Consider the following 10,942-nt stretch of genomic DNA (forward strand, 5'->3'; position numbering starts at 1 on the left):
AAGCCACATTTCTCTCACACATTTTACCCTTAAAATCTCTTTAAATAGAAGGATTGGTTCAGAAGGGAATAGTACATTATTATTAAAGGTGGCCGCTGGGCGGGACATGGGGGGGAAAGGCAAATTCAGAATCCTATGTCACCCGACATAGTGAGACGGTATGCATGGCAAAACATATATAAGAAAAGAAAATTATAAAATAAAAAGGACAAGACAAAGACGTTCCAAGCTCACAATGCATATGCACACTCTCCAGTGTTTAAATGACAAAAAGCGGATATTTCCTGCACATTTTGCACCACGAAGCGATCATTGAAATGTATAAGAGGTAAACGTCAACCTTTTTTTTTTTTTTTTTTTTTTTTTCCTGTTCACTGAGGAAGGTTGATGGGACTCGGTGGCATTGGAAGGGGAGCTTCTGCAAAAGGAACATAAAACGTGTCATGTTTGCATTTCAGTAGCTGGTTTCTGTCACGTGTGGTTGTAATAGATGGAGGAAAATCGTCCTTCATTTTGAGTAAGGAGCAGTGGTCGCTTGCATTCTGGCATTAGTGTGGAACCAAAATGGCGCCTGTCCCTGATTTTGGCGCTGATGTGTTTTGGCCATGTTTCGGCTGCGAGTTCAGATCCTTGGAATGATGGCAAATAATGCTGGGTGGGGGAAGGGGGGAGGGGGCGATGGGACGGAGGTGGGAGGAGAGGGGGGTCACACACTCATCGTCATGGTGGGAGAGTACTGTGGAAGAAAACAAAGCAGAGGATAAGGATGAATAACAACGCAGGTTTTCAGGCCAACGTGATCCCTGAAGCGTTACTGCTACGGTCCACTGGTGAGGAGGCGAAAAAGAAAAAAAAAAAAAGCCACTCACGTTCTCACTCTGGAAGGAGTGGAGGAAGTTTCCACTCAGCTCTCCGTCATCCCGCGGGGTCCCGGGAGGATTGCTAATGCCACTTAAATTGTTTGGGGAATTCTGGAAGCAAGAACATCACAGTCTGCTTTTTGTTCTTCTTAAATGTACAGGACAGCATTCCACTTTAAAAAGAGATAAAGGTCTAAAATGAAAACAAAAAACAAACACACAGAAGAGTATGGCCACATGATTTACCTTGTTCATTCCATCCATGTCTCCAGAGCCTGCACACGAAAGCAACCACAAAAAAAAAACAGAAGAAACGTGCAGAGTTTTGATATTTATGGAAGTAAAAGCATTAAAATGTTTGTGTGCGTTGATCTTTAATAGCTTGCAGTGTTACCTAGTGATCCATTCATGTGGTGTGGTTCCATCCCAGCCATGGCTCCCAGGGGCCCGTCAGAGCCCGGGCCCATTGGGAACTGAGTGGGTAAAAAAAAAAGTGACAACGGTTCACTTACACCAGCACCACAGCACAGGCTGTTGTATTAATGCAACTCAACTACAGGCTCCAAAGCCCAACTATTGTATTGTAAAGTTTGAGGGGCTCCAAACCAGAGCAGCTCAAAAACAGAACTGGAGAGTTCCTTTTTTTTCTTCTTTTTTTTTCTTTCAGCAATTGCAATACCACTTTCTAAAGTTATATTTACATTTCTTGGCATGCGGTTAATTCAGGCCTGTTATAGGGTGAACTTCGTCACAACGGTGAGTTTTAGCAAACTACTTATTCAATATGCATTTTTGCTGGATGAAGGAGCTGGTGGTAAATAATAACATTTAACAGAATAAAACATACAGTTAGGAGAAACTGTATTCTGTGAAAGGCTTGCAGAAAAAGCTGAACATAACTTTGTCACAACCTTGCAGAAACACCACTTTAGTATCATGTTTAAATAAATTCTCCATGTGTAATTCCTGCAGCCCATTGCCAATTAGGCGTCAGCTGGTCTGAACCGCTTTTTAGTTGTTTGACACAATAATTAAAAGTAGCCCGTTGACATTAAAACAGCTGTTTGCAGAGACAGTGAGGTAAATAACATGATATGTGAAGAGAAATATATTGCAATCTATCTCAATTACAGACATGCACTTTAGAGACATTTGAAGAGAGTCAATGACGTGTCCTTCCAGAACCGGTTCTAGAACTGGAACTATGGAGTTTTATTCAAACACTTAAACCCTGAAAACACAAGAAAGCATGAATCCTTCTTATATGAAATATTTTGGTCCCATTTCATTCACAAGTCTGGCTTTTTAAATGGTTATCTGTAAAAAAAAAAGATGCATATTATAAAAGCCACCACATTAACTAGATGAAATTACGATGGATATTCTTACATTATTTCGGTTGCCTGGTCCAGTGTTGATCATAGTGTACAAGTTGTCACCAGAGTTGTTTGAGTCTAAGGGGATAAGATGACAATGAAAATGTGTGGCAGGAGAAGAACAAGTCTGAAAGCTGGCGTTTCATACGAGGAGCACCAACCTGCAGGGCTGGGCATGATGGGAGTTCCAGGAGGACCTCCACCTCCAGATGCCCCCTTTGGAAAAAAAACAAACAAATGCAGACACATTACAGCTATTTATTCAAGAAATAAAACCATTTCTGTAAAATGTGCCAGACTGATCCATCCTCACCCCGTATGCGCCAGGAGAGGGTGATGAGTAAGGCATCTGAAACCAAAGACAGAAACATTACAGACTGAGAGAGATAGAGAGAGAGAGCAAACCCTTTCTACACCTCGAGCTGTCATCATTTATCATCCCATCATCCTAATGCCATTACAGCTGGCTGTCCAACCGTCTGTGGAAACTATGACACATAATACCACAATTACATCCCAGACCAGAAGAGAGGAGGGGAGGGGGGGGGGGAAAAGAGCAATCTGAAACATAATTTCTCCAACTGTATGCTTGCGTTTTGTTGTGCAGTCGTACTCACAGTATTGGCATTGTTAGGATTGGGCCATGGTCGACCTGTCCCTGGGCCCCTAAAAGGTAAAAACCTGAGTTGTTTTTTTTTTTTTTTTAACTTATGCAGACAATTGTGCAAAAATCTGTCAAAGGACCAAAGATCTCACATGTTCACTCCTGGCATACCAGGACCCATGGCGTTGTGTGGAGGCCTCATACCACCGCCGAAGTTCTGCAGAGACGCCCAAACTTTTAACAATAAATCTCATTTCAAACAACATTAGATACAATTTGGTTGCCGTGGTAACAGAGCTGGCCACTAATGTCATCAAAATGAATTCACTTATGGCTTGTTGTCTGCACAGAAACTGACAAGACGGACGTCCTGATCACAAAGAAAGCAGCAAAGCATTCTGCACAAACTGAGAGACCTACCTGAGGGCCAGGCCCCATGGGCCCCATGCCACGAGGGCCACTCATTCTCTGCATTGGCCCCAAATTAGGATGGCCTGGAGGAATAAAGGGGACTTTTAGTAAACCAGACAAATAAATATGAATAGTAGATGTGGTGCAAATCTGCACCTTGTGGTCGTGTAGGATCCATGTTGGGCAACATGGGATGAGGACCAGGTCCTCCGCCAGGGGTCTGGGAGAAACAAAACACAAACATGGTGTAACTGGAGTTTTAAGTTAAAATATGTTAAGCAACAAGACATTTTGTTTTTTCTAGCTACTTCCAGGATTCCTATACATTTATTGTGTCAAAATCTAAGACATTTCAAACTTTTCACAATGAATCTGTCTTTTCTTATGAAGTATGAATACAAAAAACTACGTTATGAATTTACAGCAAAATGTGTACAGTGGTCAGAGTTGAAATACGGGATATGCAAAACATGAATGCAGAAATGGACGAGTTAGGATGTTTAGTCTGCTTTAATCAAACTCTTGTTCATTTGCCTTGAAAGTTTGGTTTGTTTGGGGAGATGTGAATAGGTAATCAAACTAATGTGGACCAAAACAGCAAACTCTATACCGCTTTGTTTAAAAAAACCTTGGTCTCGGTTTGATTATAGTGAACCCTACCTCACTTTGAACGCATATGTGGATGCATACAGCCCACTCCAAAAGCTCCAAAAAGCTTTTAGAGTAGAATATAGCGCAGGGCATTCTGGGTAAATACAACCTAAACAAATGCGAGAGTCCAGTGTTCATGGTCTTTTTCCAAAGGCAAAACCAACCACTAAAATTTGACGCAACTCAATTTAGTGAAAAAGGAAGTTTTGCTCATGTCTTCTTCAGAGGTTTTCATGTCATTCCCTTCAGTAGTTCTTGGTGTAGCGTCACCACAGGCAACCAAACCCTTTGGTCTGGTTGGTTTGACACAGTGCAGGGTGAACCCAAACCGCATCAGGTGAAAAAATGTAACAAATGTTGAAATTTTGGTCCCCAGGCAAACCGAGTCTATCAACCAACCAGGTGTGAAAAGACCCTTAGATCAGAGATCCACACTGTAGTGAAAGAGGTGTGTGCGCTACCTGGTTGGGCATCCTCATGGGGGGACCTCTCGGGCCTCCAGCGAAACGAGGCGACATGAAGGACTACAACACAAACACAAGGTTTCTTTATTCCAAACATAAAATTCAGGTAACATTGCTCTAATTTCCTTTGATGAACTGTGAGCAATAAAAGCTGCTAACACATCGAAAGCTTGAGCAAATGCAAGGAAGCACCAACTTCGAGAACCTGCGTTCCCACATGACTGCAGACAGAATAACGAGAGAGAAGGAAGAAGGAAGAGAAACGAAGGAGGAAAGAAAGAGAGCGTTACCTGACTGTGTGGTCCCATCATACTGTTAGGGGGAGGAGGCTGAGGGTGAGGAGAGCCCTGGGGACCAGGTGGACCCTGCAGCATCACACAGAATGATGAGGCAGGGAGGGAGGGGAGACAGAAAAGAGACAGGGAAGTAGGGGGGGAGTGTGAGTTAAAAAAGAGAAAAAGAGAATCCAAGAAGGAGCATCGAGAGAAGCAAGGTTACTACAGGGCAGAGGACGGCTGAAATGCCAGAACCAAAGCGTGGTGCCAAAACGTACAAAGACATGGTGCTCATTTTCATGTACAAAGCAGAGGAGAACAAGCAAATGATAGCCCTGAACGAGAGGAAAGAGACAGTGATGGAGAGGATGTGGGCTCTTTCGCCTGTCACTCAAGGCATTAAGAAGCCTGCTGCATGCAGCATGTTATCAGCGCTAATTTCCCTGAATTAACAGCATCAATTAAGCTGTATGCAATTAGCTTTATAACAACACTAAACACTGGCACTTTGGCACTAATGTTGCTGATCTGACAGAATGAGAGAAGCTAATTGAGCTGCCTCATTTGCTTTTTGCTATGGATAGTGGGAGTGTGTGTGTGCGCTCATTTATGGTTGTCAAAATGACTTCTGATAATAACCAGAGGGTGGGAAAAAATGAATCACTGCATCGTTGTCGCTTGTAATTAATAAAAAAAAAAAAAGGGGGGGGGGGGGGGAAATCTTTTGGATTAGTGATGAATCGCTTCCCCAACAAGTCGGTTCCACACAGGTGCCTGTAAAGACTTTATTCTCTAGAGTTATCGATTTACACTAGGTGCTGCACCTTTCGATTTCCCCATTAGAGGGAAATGGCCGAACCACGCCCGCCTGTTTACAACACAGGAGGGGTTCGGACTGACAGAACATCCACGTTTATAAAAAGTCTGCCAAGCTAAGCAGAGCAAATGTAACACGTTCTGAAGCGCCGGTGTGGAAAAGGCTTGTACGACGCACTAAATATCAGGATCAAAACATGGGAGACGGAGGCATGATGAAGATCTACTTATCATTTAATTCTGGCGTAAATAGAAATGTGTTTGAATCAGTTTAACTGTGTTTAGCTGTAGGGAAGGACTTACTTGGAAAAAGCCCGGTGGCATCGGTCCCCCCGGCATGCCCTCACCTGGAGGCATCCCCCCCATCACGGGGCTGGGCGCTGCTGCAGCACTCTGACAAGCATCAAAAATGAGACCGCTTATTGTTCTGTGCAATGCGAGCTCATGGTTACACAAACTGCTGCTTTCGTGAGCCTCATATGGACATGCGAATGAAAACCCTCACGTATTTCCTGTAGGAGCTTAACCAGCCGACATGTTGCAGTCTCGGAGCCTCAATGAGGTATTGATGGGGTCTTTATAGAGGTCTGAGTCCTGCTGATTGGGATCCAGCCCGATCAGATAAGTATCAGAGGGATGCACTGAGTCAGAGGCTCCAAAGTGCTGCTGCGCAGCAGGGGCAAGCTGGGCCTATTTCCTGCTCAAACCGCAGCCCTAATTCACTAATGTGCCATTTGCGTCGGTCACACGCTCCTAATTGACTGAGTTTTTCTTCCCTGCAGCTGAAGCGATCCGAGATGAGCTAATGTCTTCTGAGCTGTGGGGTTTAGCTTCCAGGGAACAGCGACTGAAGCTGATCTTACCAAAGATTGTTTTGCGGGCAGACGGAGGCGAGCAGGCAATGAAAACGACAAGAATGTGTGCATCAGCATCCACGGTGGCAGAGCTGCGCTGTAGCGCCTCACAGGCCTGCAGACATCACTGGTCAATAGTCAACACTCTCCTTTTTATCGACTGCGCCCTCCCTAATTATATCTGCTCAGGCGGCCCCTGTGAAATACCTCAGTGAGGAGAGAGAAGTGAGACCACAGGGAAATGTCGGTTCCCTCAGAGACGGGAGACACGCACGCTGCTTTTTTTTTTTTTAACCGAGTTCTGATCTAAGTCAAGGATTGCTTTTAATGGAAAATAAGAGATGCAAATTTGGTGACAGAAATCTGATCTTTTCCAACTAGTGAATGCACCCAATTGTACCAGGTAACCGTGACAACAACTCCCTCCCTCCGGGTTGTTAGAGGGAAGAATACTCAAAGTTAGATGTTTTCGGTATAAGTTGGAGGTTTTAAAGTGAAGTTATTGCAAGGATAAGGATCTTGAAATGCTATTTAAAAGTATACATTTTTAATGACATGTCAAGACATCTATCCAGTTCAGTCTGTCGATGAGAGAGAGCAACATTTTCAACAGATAACAGGAAGGCTGAACAGGAACGGTGGGCATGTATCATATTGTGTATCATGATAAATTTCCTATGATAACAATTTTCATTTATGTCTGTCACAATAAATCCAATTAATTAGGTTCAGAACCCCACAAAACTGTCTGCATTGTCAGCATTGATAGTGTCATCATTTTCTCCACTGCTTGTTGAATGAAAGCATCAATGAATACCAAGACGTTTGAAACTATGGTTACCGTGTGCAGGTTAGAGATACAAATCACACTTCTTTATGAGAGTGGGGTTCTAAAGAAGCACATTACTAATGGAAATGTTTTTCAAAAGCATTATTTGTGTTTGTGAAAAAACAAATAATGTGGTACGTTTTGTTTCTAAAAAATAGCAGTAAATACTTCTTGTCTATTGCAATAGTACTACAAAAATAGTGTGAAAGCTAAGTTCATATCGCTAAACCCTACTAAACAGAATACAACAAAGTTGCCATTTTATCTTTTAGAGCCTCCGTCAGGATTGACATTTTGTAAGGAACAGAGACTGTTAGCCAAGCAAATCAACATAATGCTGAAAAAATGAATAAGGCGTTAACTCCATGACAATTTTGTCTTTGTTTTAAAAATATCAAAACCCTATTTCATGGGTTTGGTGAAATAGGGTGCCTGCTTTATCACTCACACTGTGTGACATTGCCTCTGCTCTCATAGTCATAACAACCCCTCAATTTTCAGAGAGAAACTGTAATAGCCTGAAATATGCACTGACACATCAAACGCCAACAAAAGCCAGAAATCAAAAATTGCCACGAAATTCAGGTCGGAGCAATTTTCCCCGTTTCTGCTGTGACATACGACGTCTTCTAAAAGCAGCAGCTGTCCAAACTCTGCAAGGATGGGCCAGCAAACGCAGACGTGTTTTCTTTACCGTCTCTGCAACTTCGGTCAATTCCTTGTTGAAAGTGTATGCAGCTATGACAAGTGACATTGTTTCATCTCATACTTCACATTCATGTGGAAATATTTAAACACAAAGCTGAGATTATGTTCTGAACTTTAACTGGATTAACAGAACTATTTAGCATGTTCCCATTGGTTCATTATACTGCAATCAGTGCCCTCAAACATTTAATCATGAGGTTCGTCGTTTATCTGTGTGGAAAACATTCACTTTATAACACACAGACCTGCAAACATGACATCAGCAGAACATGATATTTACATGCAAGCATCCTGGTGTGCATTACGTCAGGATTTAACGTTGCCGTTTCTGTCAGGTATGCTATCCAACCAGCACATTCTGAAACACTTCCTGGAAAGCAGATCGTCTTCACATCAAGTAATCAATAAATATCTTTTGGACCTGACGCCGAAGCCTGCACCACGCAGGAGGAACCCACACAACGAAAACATTGTTTCGTGGTGAGAATGGAATAAAATGCTTTTGGATAAAATATAAAAAACTCAACCCGTTTCACAAGGCGAGAACTGCTCAGACCAGTCAGAGCGAAGGATGACGTTAGGACTGCACCCATTAAGCAGACGTGGAGAGAGTCCGCCAGTAATGTGGTTATCTAACCTGCGACGCCTGACAGGTGTACCAACAGAACGGCACTGTGGGAGATTAATACAAAAATTGCATAATAATCATCTTTTTGCCGTAAGTAGTGAGATCTTCCTACCTAAGCCTTGTACATGTTCGCCATTGCTCTGCAAAGTTTAAGTGGGTGTGTGCTCTGCTTCTCTATGCAGCCACAGCAGACCTCCCCCAACCCACCAGTCCCCGCTCGCTGCGGCTTTTCAGTGACAAGACAAGACTAAAAATAATTGAATCATTTTGCCAACACAGAAAGTGAGAAAAGCAGACGAGCTAAAGCGAACCCAGGAAAGACGCTTCCAATCTAAAGATCAGTGCTGTGAATAGATAATAATCGTCTTCTAAAAGCATCTCATGCAAGACACTTAAAAAAAAAAAAAAAAAAAGAATTAAGAGTCACAGGATTGTAGGGGAAAATGTAGCATTTCTGTGGAGTCAATTATATTTTTGCCCAACCAGATTTTGACAAAGCTTGGTGGAATGACTTTTTTATTACTCTGCTTACCTTATATATTCACTATGCTAATGTGTGGATTAAACTGGTTACCTACACTTAACCAGCAAATTGCTTTACAAAATTAAATAAGGCATTTCCAAGTAAGATGGTTAATGATGATTAAACTAAGTTTAAACATAAGCACCATAATTAAAAGAGCATTTAGTGTTATGCATCAGTATTTCTGTACTTCAAAAACCACTGGAGATTTTGTTTGGATCAAATATTTTCCCACCAATTTTCTAAAGAAATCTAGAATCTCTTTTTTTTGTTTGTTTGTTTGTTTTTCAGGTGGTCGACTCCACACCTGAAGAATAAAAACAAAATGTTTTTGAATGTTTTGCCACTAAATCTATTGAAAACATTTTCCAATACATTTTAACTTAAATTAATTGATTTAATGTTATTTTGTAATCATATGATCATTGAGGAGAATACACTATAAAACGCAACATTGTTAAAAAAAATTAAAAAAATATATACATATAAAGTAAAAAACTATTTTAATGCAATTTGTTTGCAAACTTAAAGAATTAAGAAAAATAATCTTCACTTAAATAAATATTGGCTAAAAAACAAATGTATATATATATATATTTTTTAATTTATTAACATAATAAACCAGTGTTAACGGGGTCATAACCTCTCATTCATAAGTCTATTAGTATAGATCAAAACCTTTGATAGATGTAACCGTTTTGTAATGTAAATGTTTTCAGAAAACAAACATACAATCACAAAAACTGCATATTCAGTTTGAGCATTTTTTAAGGTTATCTCCATAATAATTCAACTAAAACACCAGTAGCTACCAAGACAAACTGGTACATTAAGCTAAATGTGTACAAATTGGTTTGTTTATGGGGACAAAATGGAAGTGGGGAGGGATGAATGGAAGTGTGAGAAAACAAAATGGGGGCGATCAACTGGCAAAGGAGTGAAAAGACTCAGAGCAAACAGAGCCTCATTCAAAGCCCCTAAACAATGAATGTCTCCGTGGAAATAAATCTAGACCACATACTGACATTCCCCAAATACAACGAACATGCTCCTCCTGATTTAGTCAAGGTAACAAGTGAATTTTGACCAACTGTTATATTGCTTATGTCAATTTCAATATTTACAAGGGTTGCGCAATGTGAAGCAAATAGACAACTGCTCTTCCTAAAAACTGAAATGAGAATATTGATGAAGATTAATCCACATTTTCTGCCTCCTTTCTTTAACTTAAACCGCTAAACTGAGTCTGTCATCAGTCTGTGAGCTCTAGTATCTCAGACACTTAATGTATAAATCAGGTTTGAGCACTAAGGCCCATCCAGTGGGTCAAACATATTTTTAGCCTCCTAGAGCAATTCAATTTATTGCACAGCTCAAAATCCTGCAGAGCTATTTATACGTTTTTCTTCTGGAAAGAGTGTGTTGAATGTTCTAGCCAAACAAAACTGGAGGCGGTTTGTTTTCCTATAGACAAAGGCTGATTTACAGTTCTGACTCCATTTATACGGATTCATCCCCCATGCTGGTCATCGCGACAGAAACCTTCCTGTTCGCTACAGCAGTAAATTCTTGTAAGGATGAAACTTTAACACGTCTACCAAATGATTACACAATGCAAATGTTTAAAAATCCTGCTGCAGAACAGCACACAACATTGACCAAACTGAAAAAAAAAGAAAAAAAAAAACAATGTGCATGTTGAGATCCAGGCATTTTTTGCTAGATCTTTATCACAAGCTTGTAAAGCCCACAGCTGTGCTGGGTGGACTGTCCCAAACTGACTGATGCTGCTAGCTATTTAAATGAGCTTCGTTTCTACAGACTTTCTGGAAAGAGGCAGATGTCTTACCCTGGCCTGAGACGCAGCCCCCTTGTCTGGGGCTTTCTTTGCAACAACCCAGGAGACAACCCTCGCCCCCCCCCCCCCCCTTAGCCCTCATTAA

At 41.4% G+C, this 10,942-nt stretch overlaps 1 protein-coding gene across 2 annotated transcripts in view; it reads right to left on the reverse strand.

Annotated features, from left to right (window-relative positions):
• Window positions 1-510: 510 nt before the first annotated feature.
• ssbp3b (single stranded DNA binding protein 3b) overlaps window positions 511-10,942 on the reverse strand; it is an 18,624-nt gene continuing 8,192 nt past the window's right edge. The window contains exons 5-18 of one of the 2 annotated variants that reach the window (XM_015058534.1): window positions 5,761-5,850; window positions 4,657-4,731; window positions 4,364-4,426; window positions 3,408-3,471; window positions 3,261-3,334; window positions 2,993-3,057; window positions 2,854-2,902; window positions 2,550-2,585; window positions 2,398-2,452; window positions 2,250-2,314; window positions 1,255-1,333; window positions 1,107-1,135; window positions 870-971; window positions 511-736 (exon numbers count right to left, since the gene is read on the reverse strand). In XM_015058534.1, coding sequence (XP_014914020.1) covers window positions 707-736; window positions 870-971; window positions 1,107-1,135; window positions 1,255-1,333; window positions 2,250-2,314; window positions 2,398-2,452; window positions 2,550-2,585; window positions 2,854-2,902; window positions 2,993-3,057; window positions 3,261-3,334; window positions 3,408-3,471; window positions 4,364-4,426; window positions 4,657-4,731; window positions 5,761-5,850 — 876 coding nt within the window. In that variant the 3' untranslated portion in view covers window positions 511-706. The remainder of the gene's footprint in view (window positions 737-869; window positions 972-1,106; window positions 1,136-1,254; window positions 1,334-2,249; window positions 2,315-2,397; window positions 2,453-2,549; window positions 2,586-2,853; window positions 2,903-2,992; window positions 3,058-3,260; window positions 3,335-3,407; window positions 3,472-4,363; window positions 4,427-4,656; window positions 4,732-5,760; window positions 5,851-10,942) is intronic. The other variant, XM_015058546.1, reaches the window with a different exon arrangement.

Source organism: Poecilia latipinna, unplaced genomic scaffold (genome assembly GCF_001443285.1).
Source record: "Poecilia latipinna isolate Pla-1442-1.1 unplaced genomic scaffold, P_latipinna-1.0 Scaffold64, whole genome shotgun sequence".
Taxonomy (NCBI): domain Eukaryota; kingdom Metazoa; phylum Chordata; class Actinopteri; order Cyprinodontiformes; family Poeciliidae; genus Poecilia; species Poecilia latipinna.